The sequence below is a fragment of the Oikopleura dioica genome, chromosome 1 (genome assembly GCF_907165135.1).
Source record: "Oikopleura dioica chromosome 1, OKI2018_I68_1.0, whole genome shotgun sequence".
Lineage (NCBI taxonomy): Eukaryota > Metazoa > Chordata > Appendicularia > Copelata > Oikopleuridae > Oikopleura > Oikopleura dioica.
The window spans coordinates 5,045,700-5,063,352 of record NC_137291.1 but is presented as its reverse complement, the minus strand read 5'-3'; the positions used below and the strand labels follow the sequence as shown (position 1 = coordinate 5,063,352).

At 41.0% G+C, this 17,653-nt stretch overlaps 4 protein-coding genes across 4 annotated transcripts in view; 1 reads left to right on the top strand and 3 right to left on the bottom strand.

Moving 5' to 3' along the window:
* Positions 1-2,541: 2,541 nt before the first annotated feature.
* LOC145702993 (putative hydroxypyruvate isomerase) lies at positions 2,542-3,917 on the top strand. Its single transcript, XM_081780298.1, has 6 exons — positions 2,542-2,655; positions 2,698-2,993; positions 3,036-3,092; positions 3,213-3,267; positions 3,450-3,558; positions 3,620-3,917. Exons 1-6 carry the CDS (start codon positions 2,619-2,621, stop codon positions 3,867-3,869), a joined length of 804 nt encoding a protein of 267 aa, XP_081636424.1. The 5' UTR covers positions 2,542-2,618; the 3' UTR covers positions 3,870-3,917.
* A 3,657-nt stretch (positions 3,918-7,574) lies between these two features.
* LOC145707649 (uncharacterized) lies at positions 7,575-10,111 on the bottom strand. Its single transcript, XM_081785209.1, has 8 exons — positions 9,931-10,111; positions 9,824-9,886; positions 9,608-9,775; positions 9,428-9,564; positions 9,198-9,383; positions 8,976-9,153; positions 8,830-8,913; positions 7,575-8,785 (listed from the first exon to the last, which is right to left on the bottom strand). The coding sequence occupies exons 1-8, from the start codon at positions 10,054-10,056 to the stop codon at positions 8,576-8,578; spliced, it is 1,152 nt and encodes a 383-aa protein (XP_081641335.1). The 5' UTR covers positions 10,057-10,111; the 3' UTR covers positions 7,575-8,575.
* Positions 10,112-10,144: 33 nt separating this feature from the next.
* Positions 10,145-12,436, bottom strand: LOC145707659 (uncharacterized). Its single transcript, XM_081785220.1, has 7 exons — positions 12,257-12,436; positions 11,982-12,072; positions 11,728-11,937; positions 11,520-11,685; positions 11,148-11,353; positions 11,014-11,099; positions 10,145-10,857 (listed from the first exon to the last, which is right to left on the bottom strand). Exons 1-7 carry the CDS (start codon positions 12,334-12,336, stop codon positions 10,809-10,811), a joined length of 888 nt encoding a protein of 295 aa, XP_081641346.1. The 5' UTR covers positions 12,337-12,436; the 3' UTR covers positions 10,145-10,808.
* Positions 12,437-16,255: 3,819 nt separating this feature from the next.
* The window catches only part of LOC145699229 (glutamate--cysteine ligase regulatory subunit-like), a 38,876-nt gene continuing 37,478 nt past the window's right edge, over positions 16,256-17,653 (bottom strand). Inside the window, exons 3-7 of the mRNA XM_081776495.1 lie at positions 17,062-17,160; positions 16,810-17,018; positions 16,647-16,766; positions 16,506-16,582; positions 16,256-16,461 (exon numbers count right to left, since the gene is read on the bottom strand). Of these exons, the coding sequence (XP_081632621.1) occupies positions 16,382-16,461; positions 16,506-16,582; positions 16,647-16,766; positions 16,810-17,018; positions 17,062-17,160 (585 nt within the window). The 3' untranslated portion in view covers positions 16,256-16,381. The remainder of the gene's footprint in view (positions 16,462-16,505; positions 16,583-16,646; positions 16,767-16,809; positions 17,019-17,061; positions 17,161-17,653) is intronic.

Here is a 17,653-nt window from a genome sequence, read left to right as displayed (position 1 = left end):
CTTACCTGACAGTAGCGGGAACGAGCATCAGAATAATAAACGTCACCAAGTCGAAGTAACGTTTGTACTCTTGATACTCGCCTAAGGGCATGCACACGCCGCATTGGGATTCTGTTTTTCGGGATGAACTCCTAAGCGCCACTCGGTCAAGGGCAAAGTGCCACTTGCTACGTTAATTTTACTCAACAGAGCTGAGCTGCCAGTTGGAGCAGTTTATCCCTCTTTCGCATACAGAAACAAACTTGGAGAGGCGGTGATCAGCGGGCTCACGGCGACGAAGATAAATACACACGCTTAATTAACAAGTTACTTCTGAAAAACAACTCGCAGAAAAAATTGGGTTAGATCGAAAATATGGGGAAGTGGGTGGAATCGGCCAATCAGATTCTCGTATCTAGCGGTTCGGCCAATCAGATTTCAGAAAAAATTTTGATAAAAAAAAAACGATTTTTTGCTGCTCTTTTTCGATTCGATTTTTGGTAAAAAAAATTTCGGCCAATCAGATTTCAGGAAAAAATTTTTCGATCGAAAAGCGATTTTTCTGACGTTTTTTTGTTAGTTCGATCCATTGTTATTGTAAAAAATTTCGGCCAATCAGATTTTTTTCGATCCGACCAGATTTTGACCTACTTTTGTATTTCCTCGAAGCAGCCAATCTGGCGCGCATCATCGGATTCTTGATGCCCATTGTCCTGTCAACGACCATCATCGTGTTTGAAAAAATACTGACACCACTACAGACGAGCACCTGATTAATAATTAACCCGCTGCCCTATGTTTTGCTCTGATTACCCAGTACATCGTCAACTTGCATCCGATTCTGCTCAGAAGCGTCGTTTTTGGAAGCTATAAAAAATACTCGATCATCAAAAATCGATGAAAATAATTTCACCTTGAGAATAATCTGGCTGAGGAGAACCTTCAAATCTGTCGGAGTCGTAATGATCAGAAATGAAATGGCAAAGACAGAGTTGATTCTGAATCAATTATTTTTTGAATTATTGAAATCAAGGAGGAGTCGACTTACTTGACCATTGTCTGCGTCCAAGTTTGTTTTCGCGAGGAACAGAGGGAGCGGATTACTATTGCATGACCGATGAAGCCAATCAAGAAGAGGAAGGAGATGATGAAGGCGACCAGATAGTCCTGCCATCTGACGTCGAAATTCAAGTCCCACTCATTCGTTGCTGAAAAAAAATAAAATCATCATTTTTTCTCGGTAAATGGATCCAACAAAAAATCCCGACAAATTAACGTGAAAATTTTCAACCAATCAGAAACCTTGATTTGGCTTCCAGGCCAATCAGCAGCCGAGAAGCCGCTGACGCAAAATTTGTCGAGATTTTTTGTCGATTCGTGACACCATCCATTTTTTCGACTCAAAAACTCACAATCTTCCTCAAGAAAATAAATCGGCAAGCATTTGAGTGCCTCTTGATATTCAGCTGGGGGCATTTCAGTCGATTTACTGTCATTTTGCGTCATTTTTCGATTCTTCTATTATTTTTATCTTTTCATGTTTTTCTTTTCTCTTTTTTTTTGTTTTTGTAAATGATTAATTAATACATCTCTACTTTTGCAGTAAGTAAACTTGGCTTGGGGATTATCCCGCGCGTCGAGCACCATCTGATGGCGCAAACTCTGAGCATGTTTTTTACTTTCTCCTTTTTGCAGCGCTAATTCGAATCAGTTCTGCTTGTCAACGGGGTTCACTTACCATCGGTGAACAGGCGAATCGGGGGATTACAGAAAAATAACATTAATTATAACATTGAGTTTGAGTGATGTTTGTTAAAATCTTTATCTTTGAAATCCAAAATTGAAAGATTTTGATACATTTAATTTTCGTGCGCAAACCATAAATTCTTTTTCAATTTTTGGAAACGGGCATTTTTCATGAGGAACAAAAGCCGATATTCCTAAAAGAGCTCATCTTGAACTATGCTAGCACTCGGCACAAACCAAAATAAGGAAGTAATAAGATAGGAAGTGACAAAAAAGGAAGTGCATTTTCTGAAGACCAATAAGATCGCTGCATTTGGCCTACCGGCCAATGAAAACCCATTTCAAAAAAATCACTTCCTTTTTTGTCACTTCCTCTCTTATTTCTTCCTTATCTTGGTTCGGCCCTAGCTCTCACTGGAAACATCTTCCAGGTTCGACCGAAGTCAAAACATTAGAATTTTCCATACATATAATATGAAACATATTCAAAATACCGCTTGAAAGATAGACTTAAACTTCAGAAACTGTTGAATGCAACGTCTTGAAAAAAACAAAAACATATGCGACAGCTGATTTCTTCCGGATGGCGAAGTTCGAGTTTGAATAAATAATCGCTTGAAGTGAATCGCACTTTGTTTATTGGCATCCTCTCAGGTCCTTGTAAGCGAGGATTTTTGCTCAAGACAACCAGAATGAATTCAAATTAGCGACTTTCAGCCTCCTGTCGATTTAATCAACTATTCATCAGATATGCCAAATATGCCAACTTGGGTTACTTCTTCGTTGTCTCCAAAATTTCCAAATGAGTCATTTTTCCATTTTCATTACTCAACGAAACACTCCGGCAAAGTCAAATATATCAACATTAATTTTTTTCTAGAGAGGAAAAAAAAATGAAGCTTGCGGCGAATATTTCATGGCTTTTCAAAGGTTGAAAATGAAAAATCGACGGATTTTGAATTGTTGTTTTAGAGGAGGCGAATCTGCTGAAGCGAATTTCCCTGGCGAAAAAAGTTGGCTTCTCGTACTTCGAAGTTGCCTGGCCGTATGAGTATCCAGTTGAAGAGTTCAAAAAGGCAGTTGTTGAGTCTGGCCTGAAATGCGTTTTGATCAACACAGCGGCTGGAGATTCCGCCGGTTTGGGCGCCATTCCGGGCAAAAGTGTCGACTTCTTGAAGACTGTCAAAGAAGCGATCAAATACGCTAGTGCTGTCGAATGTCCGATGATTCATCTCATGGCTGGGAAAGTTCCGGAAGGCGAGACAAAGGTAAAGAGGTGCTTGAATTCATTATTTGAGAGAGAACTTCAGGAATCGTGCAGAGCTCAATTTGTGGATAACTTGAAAATTGCCGCTGATTTATTGAAGGCTGGGCTCAGCAACCTGAGGAGAAAACAGGGTCCCTGAGTCAGGGTTTCATCGAAGCTTTTTTGAAACCCTGACTCAGGGGCCCTGTTTTCTCCTCAGGTTCCCGAGCCTAGCTTGAAGGACTACGGAATAGTTGGCACTTTGGAGCCGATAAATTCGAAGATCTCCTTACCAGGTACAGTTAGAGCTACTAAGCTACTAAGTACTGAATAAGTAATTTGAATAAGTATTACTTTTGAGGAAATACGCACGTTCGGGACAAAAATCGCTAAATATTAAAAGAAATATTGTAGTACGCCACTTGGCTTGTTCCATAAAATATAGAAGCCATTCTGGCGAAAATAAATAAATTAAAAGGCTATTTCTACTCGACGCCAGAAGAGGCTCTCAGCATCATCGAAGAAGTCGGCGCGGAAAACCTCTTTTATCATTGCGATCTTTTTCATCTCGAAGTTCAAAAAGGAAAATGCTCGAAAATTGACGAAATAAGCCTAAAAACGGAGATTTTCGAGCACTAAAAAAGGAAACGCGCTGGAAAATGTAAAACAACTTTTCGAAAAATGCGCTCATTTCCAAATCGCTCAAGCACCAGATCGTCACGAGCCCGTTTCCGAAGATGGAACGATCGATTTCGATGAGTTCTTTAATTTTCTCGAAGAAAAAGGCTGGGAGAACTTCGTCGGGCTCGAATACGCGCCAAAGGGATCGACTGAAGAATCGCTCAAATGGGCGGAAAAGTATTTGAAGAAAGAAACAGAAGAAAAAGTTTCTTCTTGAAGAAAAAGAAAATACATAGAAAGAATTCTTGAGAAATTCAGAAATAAAATGGACGCTGAAAAACTTGATTATGACTTGATAGTTGACAATTTTATTTCCTTGAGTTTTGTCGATCGAAGCGTGGTCAATTTTGAAGCAGACTTTCACATTGAAGCAGGTTTATTTTTCGCCGTTTTTGTCGCATTGTGATGGTTCTGAATGAAAGGCCATAAATTTGAGTCTCAATAAAGCAAGTCGTCTTTTTTCAATCGTCGATATATCCGAAAATTAATCTAAAACTGCTAAATGAGCTTGTCTAATGCAATCCATTAACAATAACGTCAAGATCATAAGACCAAATCTCCTCTCCAACAAACTAGGGTCGGTGCCGACCACCGACAGAAGCGACAATGTCTGGTTTTATGTCGGTACCGACCCGATCCGACATTGACCCTTAGTCGATAGTCGGGTCAGTGGCCGGTTTTCGTTTGTAAAATAATAATAGAAAAAACTTGAAAATAAAATGGACTCAGAAAAACACTTCTAAAATATAAAAAGAGGAGCATGATTAAGCCTCATTTACTGAGCAGAATTTCTAGCCCGCGGCAGAATCATGGCAAAGAATTTTCAAGAAAACAAAATGCTCAGAAAATCAATCGATTCTGATGAAAAATCTTTTTCATCTTATTTTAATTAGTCATTCCTTGGCGATAGAATGCAGGGACAAGAGACCAGAACTGTGCAATTCAGAGAATGTCGACTGCAGCTCGAAAGTTACTCGTCTTTTTTGCCCTGAAACTTGCAAGTTGTGCGAACGAGTGAATCAGCTGTCCTCCCAGCTTGAGAAGGAAATTGCGAATGTGCCGTGCCTTGATTCTGGGAAATTTTGCGATGTGATGCCCTGCACCAGTCCTGCTGCCGGCGCGCTTTGTAGAAAATCTTGCAATTTGTGCGGCAGCGCTTTGAATCCAATGAAACAGACGAACATTCAGAAACCAAATTTCACTCCTTCAAATTCTGGGTCGCTGAAATGTGTCGATACGAACGTATTCTGCAATCCGAATCTTTGCTCTTCTTGGTCGAAGGAACAGTTTCAAATAAGTTTTATTTAGGTCATTTTTGGTCATTTTAGTCATTTTTGGTCATTTCTGATCATTTTTGGTCATTTTTGGTCATTTTTGGTCATTTTTGGTCATTTTTGGTCATTTTAGTCATTTTTGGTCATTTTTGGTCATTTTGGTCATTTTGGTAATTTTTGGTCATTTTAGTCATTTTTGGTCATTTTGGTCATTTTTGGTAATTTTTGGTCATTTTAGTCATTTTTGGTCATTTTTGGTCATTGTTTGGTCATTTTAGTCATTTTTGGTCATTTTTTGGTCATTTTTGAAACTGAAAACAAGGCTCCAACAGAGTGTCGAAAAACCTGCGATCCCTCCTGCCAAAAAATCACAACAACAAAATTCCCCAAAACTCAAAAACCACGACCAGTTCGAACAACCAGAGCGCCAAGAACGAAGCCAACGAAGCCACCAAAAGCGAATCCCAACTCGCCATGCCAGGATAATCCGACTTTTGCCACCATGTGCGGGGGTGGACTCTTGTCGCAGTTGAGTTGTGATAGCTTGCTGGGGAAAATGTATTGCGCCAGAAGTTGTGGCCTTTGCGCGAGTTTTGATAAAATGTTTGAATGTCGAGATCGGTCGAGTTCGTGCACATCGCTGCATTGCTCAAGCGCTCTTCTCAGTTCTCAATGTCAGAAAACTTGTGGCTCCTGCATGACCCTCGCGCAAATAAATCGACAAAAAGCATCAAAGAACAAAAAACTCGTCCAAAAACAGAGCTCTCGTTCTGTCTCCCTCGTTGGCGGTTCAAATGCTCGTAGTGGCTCTCTTCTTGATGGCAGCAATCAGATGAGTTCAGTCAAGAATTTCTGGTTTAGAAATTATGCCAAGCCTGTTACATCAACAGCTGCGCCGAGAACAACGAGAAGAACAACGACTCGAAGGACGATGAAGAAGACAACAAAGAGGACAACAACAACTACAACAGCCGCTCCCGAAGAAGACTGCCAGGATGATCCCGACTTCGCTAGCCTTTGTCTCAGCGACGATTTGGACTGTGGAAACATGATTACTGCCGCCGTTTGTGTCGAGTCCTGCGGGCTTTGCCCAGAACCTACGACTACTACAACAACCACGACAACGACGACCACGACATCAACTACCACCACGACAACTACAACTACCACGACGACTACAACGACGACCACGATCATTCCTACATGCTGCGAAAAGATTCTTATCGAAGATTTTCAATTCCTCTTCGATGGCGCTTTTTACAATGGTCAAATGGTGTACAAAGATGCTTCAAAAAACTTCTTTCTCTGGCTCCACACCCACGCTGACGGTTGGTACTGGTATATTTCCCCTGAAATCGGATCCACTTTTGCTGGAAAATTCGTCGCTCGAATCGAAAGTCCACAGATTTGCCCTGACGACGCAATGAATTGGTTGAAATGGAAAATGCCTCTTTTGATTCAGGGAAAATGGATGCCCGAGGGAAAGATCGCCTCCTGCAAGCTCGATCCGACCTGGTCAATTTGGACAAACTGGTCGAACTGTGTCCACCGCGACTGTAGCAAAACAGAGCTGCGTCGCAGAACGAGGACTTGTGAAAACAGCCCGGATCTCTCTTGCCCAGGGGAGAATTTTGAAGAGTCCGAATGCGAAGAAGATTGCAAAGCAGTTCGAGCTCTTTGCTGCGAATCTTTGGATCTGGAAACGGAAGACGATCGATTCAGCGGTCGATTTGAAATGGAGTTTTTCATGCTTGGGAAGCCAGTTTACAGACATGTTCAATCCGTCGACACCTTTTTGTACAATAATGGCTCGCACTGGAATCTCGGAAAAGGGCTTCTTCATGGGATGGTGAGTATGAGCTCGATTGACGGAGAAATCTTCTGTCCGAGTGAGGTGGAAAACTGGACGAGAAAGAGTCAGCTTTCTTGCTCCAATTTCAAAGAAGATCCGGATCAGGGAGAATGCTGCGGGAGGGTTTTTGCTATGTTTCAGAAAACGGGAAGGATCGGGGAAAAGAACGAGTTTTTTTGCTTTTCGAGCTTTACTTTTGGGGGGCAAACATGCGCAAAAAACCTGAGTCAGGGTGTTGAAAAACCATTTCTTCTCATTTTAGATCCCTTTGAGGACCCTGACTCAGATTTAAGACACAGTTTGCCGAGTCTAGACTTTGCTTTTCTCGGTTTTCATCCCAATTAAAGAGATTACCAGCTGAAAACATTCAAAAACAAGAAATTCTACGAATCAACTATGAATGGAGAATATGCAATTTGGTCAAAAAGGCAACTAAAACTCCATTTATTCCCATAAAATCGAAAATTTTAGTCTTTTCTCGTGGCTGATAGTGGACGACATTGAAAAATTCAAGAACAACAAGGGCTATCAACCTGACGAGGTAAAATTTCGAATCATCGGAAGATCAGACGGCTGTCTCGCTCCGAAAACAACGAAATCCAAGCGAGAAGTGATTCTCAATGATGAAGAGGGAAATGGAAAGTGGAGGACGCTCTCAAGCATAGGACTGTGGGAAGAGATGGACGAGCAACCTATTTTTCAATGCCTAAATCTGTAAAAATACCAAAATAAACAAAAAGAAAAGTTCAATCGATCTTTTTCCGAAACATACCGCTTTTTTGGGAAAAGAAATTGATTTGCGGAAAACTCTAAAACGAGCATAACAGGCGTTTATTCTCAATTCCAGAGATTATTTAGACAGGGACAGTCACAGTTTATATTTACTGTATGTGTATGGTAGGGAATAATGATATCATATCAATCTTGAATTGAAAACATGTGATTTTTTCACACTTTTTTTTAAGTTGATGGATTTTTTCAATGAATTTGAATGTCAAAAATAAAAGAGAAAACAAAAAAATAAAGAAACGATGAAATTAAAGTCTGTGGGATTCCAGATGCCGTTCCCAAGTTTGTCGATTGTATATGGTCTTTTTAAGGACAAGATTGATGATTAGACTTGATAAGAAATGCCAAAGATGGTCGATTTTCGAACTCTTTCAGAAAGCTTCGAAAATCGACTATCTTTGGACTTCCATCCCAAGTTTGACCATCAATCTTGTCTCAAAAAAGACGACAGTATAATCGGCAATATTGGGAGCGACCTTTGGTCATGAAAACACGGAGGAAAATGCGGGATTTGTACAAATAAAGAAATAAAATGTCTGAAATAGGAACAATAGGAGAACAAGAGTCTTTTTTCTTGAATACTGTTTGCTGCAGTAAGGGTCCGGAATCTAAGTTGAAGGGATAAACGTTGAAATAAAAGTAATAATGACAAGTATAAAGTAAAAAAGTCGCAGGCAGAACGTCGCGAAAATAAATGTTTGAATTGAAAAATTTTCAATTTTGAGCTGAAGCAGAAAATACCAAAGATAGAACCATCGAAATGAAGGGGAAAACCCCTTGATGGTACTTTTTGAATAGGGTCTAATCTGTAAAGTTAAACAAAAAGGATGATGAAAAGTGGAACAGGTCGTTTTCTATCGTCAGAAAGGTATCGGAAGTATTCAATAAATAAAATATATTTATTTAGAAAGTTATGAAATTAATTTTCTTCAGGAAAAAGGTTGAAAGGAACAAAATTGGGCTAAATCAGCAAAAAAAGCCGATCTTTTTTTCATTCTTCAGGGTCGTTCATTCTTGCAGTTCTGCTCCATAGAAATGCTCATTTTTCTGTTCCTCTTTCTCCGCGGCATCAGCAGCTCGTTTCGCGGCTTCTTTGGCGGCTCTTTCTTCCGCTTTCTTGAGCTGGAGTTGATCCAGAACTAGTTCTTTGATCCAGCTTCGTTGGGCGTCAGAATCGATGTTGAAATCGGGATATCTTCGGCAAATCATCATCCGGATCTGAAACGAAAATCATCACTTATGTCATTTATTCTTTGACTCACGTAAGGAAGAGTAAGTTTCTTAGAGTTTTCAACGGTGAGAACATCTCTGATCACGGCAATTACTTCCTCTTCTGTTGGAATATGCTCGTCTATAGAAAGGTCTAGATTTCGAACGTCTTCTTTGATAAGGAAAATGAAAGGTTGACCGTTCCTGTAAGATCGACCGTTTCGGCTGGAGTGTGACGGTTTCGAATCCGCTTCTTTGGCGGGAGACGAGGATTTTCCGGAGAGACGAGAGGACGATTGATATTTGGAGTCGTTGTCACCGGCATCGGAACAGCACGAGGGGTGTAAGGCGCCGCAAAAGAGGGAGACGAAGGTGTGCTAGAAAATGAGAATTGAAAAAGAATCGACAAAAAGCGGCTTACTGGGAAATGTGCGGAACTCGAGAGTAGCCGTTTCGATTCAGATCGAATTCTCCAGCGATCGTGTTGCTCAAAATCACCGGCGCGCCGTTTTCGCCCCTGCCGACTTCGAGCATGTTGTCTTCCTCGAACTCTAATTTCGGAGCTTTACGGTGGTCGTTTTCCATAAAAGGCATCGGATCAGCCACACTACAAAGCTGCTTATCCTTCCATTCCGCAAGTTTTAAACTTACGGTATGAAAAAGTCGCCATTATCAATTGGTCTTAGACACCATTCAGCTAGTCGTTGAATCAGATGTTCTTTCTGGTCGTTTGCGTGAATCGTTAATCCGATGATGTTCATTACCCATTGTATGCAAGGCGTCGTCAGCTAGAGATGGAATATAAGGGATATTTAAGGGACTCAGTCTTACATTCAGGAGATTTTCAAGCGCTTTTGCATATTGCTTGGAAGCGGCAGAAAAGGGCCAGCCGTTAAAAGCCTTGAGTTTGTCCTTGACGTCTGCTTTGGCGACTCGGCGGCGGAGGTAGAAGACGTAGTAGACGGTTTTCAGCTCCATTTCTGCTTCCATGTCGATTCGCTAGAATTATGGAAATCTCAATCAATGCCTTCTTTTCGAGGATCTTACCGAGCAAACGCCCTCCATCTTCGACACTGCGAGTCCGATTCCTCTGCCTTCGAAATTCGCTGGCTGAACATATGTTAGAGAAACTCATTTGAGAAGGTAGAAACAACCTTCTTTGGCGTTTTCCTAGTTTTGGTGGGCGTTATTTCGGACTGGAAGCGCTCCACTTGCTTCGATTTTCGCTTCACATAAAGAATTTCGATCTTCTGATCGAAGATCGGCATTTCCGAGGTCATACGATTCAAGGAACGCGTCAATAAAGAGGTTCAGTTGATATTTTCTCAATCTGAATTCAGTCGAATGGTTATCAAGGGCCATCAGTTAGTTGACATTTGTTGACATTTTTAGACATCTGTGGTCATCAGTCTCTCGACAGCTGAAAACATCAAGGGATTGCAAAAGACATCTGCGAACATTTAGATGTTATTCTTCTAGGTAGAAAATGTCTACAAGACATTTCCACATATCTCAAGAGAGAGAGGGACATCCACAGATCTTCAGACATTTCAAGACCTCTCCCGAAATGAACAGACATTTCCAGACATCTCCAGATATCTCCAGAGTCCTGAGTCACGACATCGAGCCCTCCGTGGACACCTAGAGATCTAAAGACATCTGTAGAGCGGTGAAACTGGGATAGAATGACACAAGAGCTTACGGTACTGAGATTTTATTCGATAAATGGTTGTGCAAAAATGGTGATTTCTTTCAGTTTATCAAAATCATTCTTTTTTTAATTGAAATTATGAAGCGCGCGCACATAAAATGAAGAATAGAGCGTAAATGAACTTTGAATGTAGTCTGTTTTTTGTGCAAAACATACAGTTACTGCCCTTACTGTACTTTTGAAAGGGATATTAGGAAGATACGTTTTTGGTTTTGTGTGGTCGCTATAAATAGTAAAATTGAAGAGTGAGAGGATAGTGATTGCTCGAAGATGATTCTTGACGAGAGCGAGGGATGAAATTTTGGAAAGGGAAGCCTTCTTTCAGGGATCGTTTCGATTATTGAGGTACCAGTTGTCGTGCTTCTCGTGTCTGAAAATAGAGTCAGCTTGAATTCAACGATAAAGAAGATGGATAAAGAGGCAAACTGCGTAGAATACCTGACTCAAGGTCTGAGAAATCCTTGAATAAAGATCTTTCAGACCCTGACTCAGGTTTTCAACACAGATCGGCGAACAGGGCACTTACCTTACGCAGCCTGGCGCGTTCTTGTCAGTTTTGTGGCAGCAGAGATAGAAATTCTGTGGTCCTGAGCATGGGTCTCCGTAAAACATCTAAAACCACTCTTTATCATCCGAAGTAAAAGACGTTTGTCGGCTTACCTTTGAGTGAAATCGGCAGATGGAAGTATCGCCGCGTTGCCGTACGCGTTTGCATTTTTCGCAGCGATCTTCGCGGTATTTTCTTCCGGGGCGCCAACCGGAGTCGAAGGGTAACACATCGTACGCGTGAATTAGCCAGTCGAAATCGCGGCACACCAGTTTCAGATTCGCCAAGTCGGACCGGGGCAGCTCTTTGAAGATGTTCACTTAAAGATGAACTTAGCAGAGGGCTTGGGAACCTGTGTAGGAAACCTGAGTCAGGGCCAGAAACTTTCTGGCAGAAAGATCCCTACTAGGGATTCCCCAGTGAAAGAATCTTGAAAAATCTTTGAGACCCTGACTCAGGTTTTATAATTCCAAAGCTTCTCTTACCGACAAGATGATCAGGAAGTTGTTGGAAGAAATCGCGTTTCGCGTAAATTGCTTCGCCAGGAATCTGGGCGCGGAGCTCGTTTCGCTGTCGAAAGTACCACTCTGATTGGTGCGTCACGTGCCGCAACAGTTGATGCTCGGGGATTCGAAGACGGATAGAATCGCGCTAGAATTGGCATTAAACCTTTTTTGGAAAGGTTTGGCTTACCAAGTATTGCTCGGGCGAAGTATAAACTGGCTTTGGCTTGACTTCTTCTCGGATTGCCGGAACCAGAGCTGCCTCTTCTTTGGCGCTAGAACTCTTTTTCTCCGCGTTTTTGACGAGTTTCTGCTTGAGACGAGTTTTGTTACGGCGCCGCTCTTTCACATTTTGCTTCTTTTTCGATTGAATATTTCGGTCCGCGAATTCGTTGAAAAACTGAAACAAAAATTGGGCTTCGAAAATTATTGCTTGAAGCGAACCTGGACGACTTTTTTGACGAGTCCTCTTAATTCGACATCGCAGTCGAGGGTGAACTTGTTCGCCGCCGATGATTCTGCTTCTTCCAGCTTTCTGAACAAATTTTCTGTAAAGAAAACCTGAGTCAGGGTCAGTAAATCTCAATCAAAAGCCGCCTATGTATTCGTTAATTCTGGAGACCCTGAGCCAGGGTTTCTGCAGAGGCTGCAAAGCACAGAATTGGTAGATAAGGTCTGGTTGAAGTATCAAATATCGGGCCTAATCAGGTGAAAATTACCCTTGATCCGGCGGCGGTAGAAACTTCAACCCTTCAGGACGCTGGTCGAAACGCTGGACCAGTCGGTAGACCTCAACCATTCCATAAATCTTCCTTTTTTTCTCCTTTTTCCAAAGATTTACTCTCGCCCGATTTTGCTTTTCAATTTCTCAATCTGAAAGAAAGAAAATCCTGGAGTGAGTTTTCGACGAAAAATGCTCGCATCAAGCTGTCATCATAAATAATAGAGAGATAAATCTTCGTTTCGATTGAGACTGGCTGAAAAATTAAATAGTTACTCGTTTTATTGCCGCTCGTGGCTCGTAAATTCAAGTTAATTGGACGCCCCCACCCTTAAAATTAATATCGAAAGTGCTGTAGATTTTCGAATGAGGCCGGTTTAAGCTTCAGGGTCAGGATTCCTTGGGGCAATAAAAACAAACCCCCTGACTCAGGATTCTACACAGGTCAAGTTCTCGCGACAGTTTTCAAAAAGATAGTCAGCCCAAGATAGCACGGGCTGGGCTCGGCAACCTGTGTAGAAAACCTGAGTCAGGGTCTGAAAGAGCTGAAATGAAAAGCCGCGCAGCGGCTTTTTTAAAAAACGAAGCTGCAAAGCTGCTTCGCATGAATTTTTTATAGATTTTAATGGTAGTATTTGCGAAGCCGCTGCACGCTCAGCTTTTTCAAACCCTGACTCAGGTTTTCTACACAGGTTGCCGAGGCCAGAACACGGGAAGTCGGTAAAAATGAGGGCAATTTGTAAGCAATCAGAATAAAAAGAAAATTCTGCCTCTCGAAATCTGGCTGAAAAAGGCAGTTTTCTTTCCATTCAGATAACTATAATTACACACTCTCAAAAATCGGCTTTTACGATATAATTGTATAGCGATCGATCATTCAGAAAGAAAAGAGACATTTGAATACGTAAAAAGGCGCTTTGAAAAGCCCAAAGAACCGGAAATTTCCGTATTTACGTTTTTCCTGACGATTAATCGCTCTTCCTCCATTATCCTATAACTCGAAAAATCCAATCATTGCGAGTCATAAGACCTCCAATTATATTTTTTCGTCAGGTGATTATTTTGGAAAATTTCCAAAAAAACGAATTCAAGACAATCACATAAGAACGCGTAAATGACTGTAAAAAGTAAATTCTAACGCTGTTTTGAACAAAAACTACAAGCTTTTGGTCATTTTACCAAATTATAAATATAAAAATCGATCTAAAAGCGAATTCTAGAGCAATTTTTCTATCAAAAAAGCACAAGAATTTACAAAAAAATGAGCCATTAATTCTGCCTATAAAAAATCATTCTAGAGCCGCTTTTCTCGCAAAAAAGTCACTTTGAAGAAGTCTTACAAAATTTCTAGACTAAAAGTTATCTTGTGTTTTCTTTTCTTCTTTCAGCAAAATCTCTTTCAAAAAACGAAAATGAAAAGAAGGAAAAACGCAAAATCGTCGTGATCGATTCTTTTCTTCGCGCGCAAAAAAAAATCGAGATGAGCTGGAGTCGTGGGCGAGCCGAGCGCGCCCAATTACGCGAAACGAGACGAAACTGGAAATTCCTTATTTGGAAGAAAAAAAAAAGGAAAATCAAGATTTTTGATGAAAAGCAGAGAGATCTTTATCAGATAAATATCAAGAATATCCTTTATTGCAAATGAAATTTGTAAATTTTTCGAGGTAGCTTTCTTCTTTCTCGTGAAGTTGATTTCTTGAATTTGAAGTTTTTAAAATAAATTGTTTTTATTAAAATTAAGAAATTAAATTATTAAATCGACTGTTTTAGTCTTTAAAATTCTTATTTTAATTTAATTTCTTTTTAATTTTAATAAATCACTATATAATTTATGATAATTTCAAAAAAATTTTTGCGGGTCCGGAAATCGTAAAAAATCTGAAAGTGCAGTTTTCTTCAGCTCATCATTTCGTTGTTGCTGCACCTTCCTAGTTTTCGGTCCCATTTTCATGAGAAAATAGAATTTCAGTGATAAGCATCTTATGGTTAGAGATATGATTCTCATTTTTTCACCCACAGAAGAACTAACTAAAAGGACCAGTTTCCTGCTTTTTTGTCATTCTAGCATTTCTAGAACAAAAACGGCGACCGGAAATGTATTTTCCGGGAAACTGCCGGTTAACCGGTCAGTCATTGGAGTCATCAAGAGTTTGACCCACCATTCGACTCGTCTCGACGAGCTGAAGAAAACTGCACTTTCAGATTTTTTATGATTTCCCGACCCGCAAAAATTTTTTTGAAATTATCTTTGTCCTAATTTTTAATTAAGTATTTTGATTTATTCAAAACTCTCCTTGATAACTGTATTCTCTCTTCGGTTGGTCGTTTTTTCCCAGAATCCGCGGCTTCGATAAACTTCAGAACATCCTCAGGAGAGTACCCAAACACGACAAAATCCAGAAAATAATGCTTGTAAATCAATTCTGCAGTCTTCCTCGGCACATTTTTCCATTCCAGCTCGGCTGATGGTTTCTCCTTCTTTCGCGCCTCTTCGAGTTTTTGCTGATCTTTGATTCGCTTCGTCCCGTCCCAAGAATATTTCCCAGCGATTTCGATTTTCCCGGCGAGGTTGATTTTTTCGAGGACGAAGGGGATTTCTTCCTCGCTGTTGTCGAGATGTGTGATGATGGAATAATCGAGCGCGCAGGCGGAGCAGAGATTGAAAGCTGTTCTCCAGTGCCCGTTCATTTTTGAGTCGCCAGGGTTTGAGGCGATGTATTCGACGTAGGCTTCGAAGCTAGTGTAGTAATCGGCTGGTGATGGTTGAAAAAACGATCGAAAAAAAGGAACCGAAAATGAGGCGTTCTCGAAATTTTCGAGTTTTCGAGTCGAAACCATTTCCTGGAATATATTGATGATCGATTTCGAGAGGTTCGATTGCCTGAATCTGAGCTCGGCAATCTGTGTTGAAAACCTGACTCAGGCTCTGGAAGATATTTCTGACCATGACTCAGGTTTTCTACACAGTTTGCCGAGCCCAGTCCTGAATATACTCTCGGAATGTCTGATTGTGTTCAGCGTTGATTCTCATTTTATCGTGCCATGCTGAATGAACTCTTGAAAACGGATTTCTTGTGTTTGCCACTTGGTTTTTCGCTGTTGTCTTTACCGGCTTGTTTTCCAGGGACAATTTATGCAGCCGCTTAGGCCTGAGCCGAGGAAGGATACCGTAGAGATCGATCAATTTGGAGTTTTTGAATGAGTTGTCTATCAGGCGTTCTTTGAATTCTCGGGCGGCGACATCTCCTTGCGTCAAATTTAGATAATGAATGTCTAAAGCTCGCTGTCTGGGCTCTGCGATCTGAGTAGAAAACCTGAGTCAGGGTCTGAGAAATCCTTTCCCAAGACATTTTTCAGACCCTGAGTCAGGTTTTCGACACAGGTTACAGAGCCCAGCTCGCTGCCAATTCGAAGTTCCGGCTTTTGGTGGGAGGCAAATAAGGAGGTCCATTGATTGAGTCAGGTTGAAAACTGAAGATTGAGGAATATTGTTTGCGATGCAGGAAACTTCAGGAATTTCAGGAAGGGGAGTTTCCGTGTCGTGGATTCGCCGGTGCAAATCCAGAAGACTTTCAAATGAGGAGCTATTCAAAAGAAAGGTTTGAATTAATGGCAGGGCGGAGCAAGCTCGATGGTAAATTCTCTTTCTTCTTTCGAAAAGATCCTCGAGATTCTCTTTTTCGGCAAAATTTATTCTCTCCGTCACTAAAGAATCTTCGTTTTGTTCCTCAAATCTGAGAAAACTAGTTGAATAAAAAACTAAAAAACAAAGAAAAATAACAAAAGCTGCAAAAAATTTAACACTTGTCATTATTTTTCATTCTAGTTTTTGATGATTTTTTGCGGAAAATAAATAGATTTATATATTATCATTGAACAAGCTGGTTATTATCTCGGCTTTATCTCAGAATTATGCGCTTTCATTTGACATTTGCCGCAGATTATTTCCTGATTGTGAAAACTCGCTGCCGCTTGCAAAAAAAATATAAGCGAAAAATTCATTTCCAGATCATTTTTTAATCCGATTTCAGACGTTTTTAAATAGATATAGAAACAACTCAACAAACAGTATTCAAGTATTCAACAGTAATCCGCACGAAACAGACTGTAGCTCTCGTTAGCATCATTCCTTCTCGTTCAGCCCTGCAAAGTACCCTTTCATCGTGATGATGTTTCTGTCCTTCGATCTTTGAACATATCGACCTGAGAACAAAAGCTTGAAGGGAGGTATGAAAAGACTGGCTTACCAATATAAGAAGTGGAGTATTTTTCGGCGAGGGCGGGGGCTTTGAGATGCAGTTCCTCAAATTCCAGTACCGGGTCGCTTAAATGAACAATTACGCAAAGAAGCGATAACGATTGCTTATCCTGACATAAGATTAACGTACTTATGAGTGGTGATTCTTAGGTGATGCTCGTGGCCGTAGGTCATGATGTCTTTGATGGTCGAATTTTGCTCCTTGAAGTCTTCGTCGTATGTGCTCGGGCAGATTTGTAGCATGTCAGGGCTGAATTTTCCCTGTTCAAATATTTTCTATCGAAAAATCGAACCTGATGCTGCACCAATCAAACAAGTGCCTGATCTGCTCAATGGTCATATCCGCCACGCCAATAGTTTGAACCTTCCCCGACGACTTCAGCTGTTCCGCTTCTTTCCAGATTCTGTTGATTTCCCTCGAGCTGATGTTCTTTTCGAAGGCGAGGATCAACGAGTCGGCGTATTTGAAGTCCATTTCGGAGAGAATCGAGTTCAAGCCTGCCTGAAAGTGGGATGAATAGAGGAAGAAGGGGGTGGAGGAGTACTTTGACAGAGGAAGGGTCGGCGGAATGGAGGAAGAGTTTGACGTTGAACTCGTGGCATCGAGGGTAGTTATTGCACCTTTTTGTCGGGTATCGGGACATCTAAATGAAAATGTTGAAAAAAGAAGATCATTTTAACTGATGACGCGTTGACTTATTGGTACGGAAATCTGTGTAGAAAACCTGATGAAGGGTCCCGAAACAATAAAATCAGAACCTTCAGAACCCTGACTCAGGTTTTAAGACAGGTTGGCAGGTCACTATTTACTGTAATTGACAGACTAAGGCCCTGTGTCAAAACCTGTGTAGAAAACCTGACTCAGGGTCCAGAAAGAGGAAACTAAGCAGCAAACCTCTTTCAGAACCCTGACTCAGGTTTTCTACACAGGATTTGACGTAGGATCTTAGTCTGTCATTTACAGTAAATAATGACCTGCCAACCTGTCTAGAAGACCTGAGTCAGGGTTCTAAAAGAGGTTCGCGGCTTAGTTTCCCTGAAGAACCCTGACTCAGGTTTTTTCACAGGTTTGCAAGCAACATTACTGTAATTAACAAATTAGGACTTTGTACTCTCTGACGAAATTCTCCAGCCTCG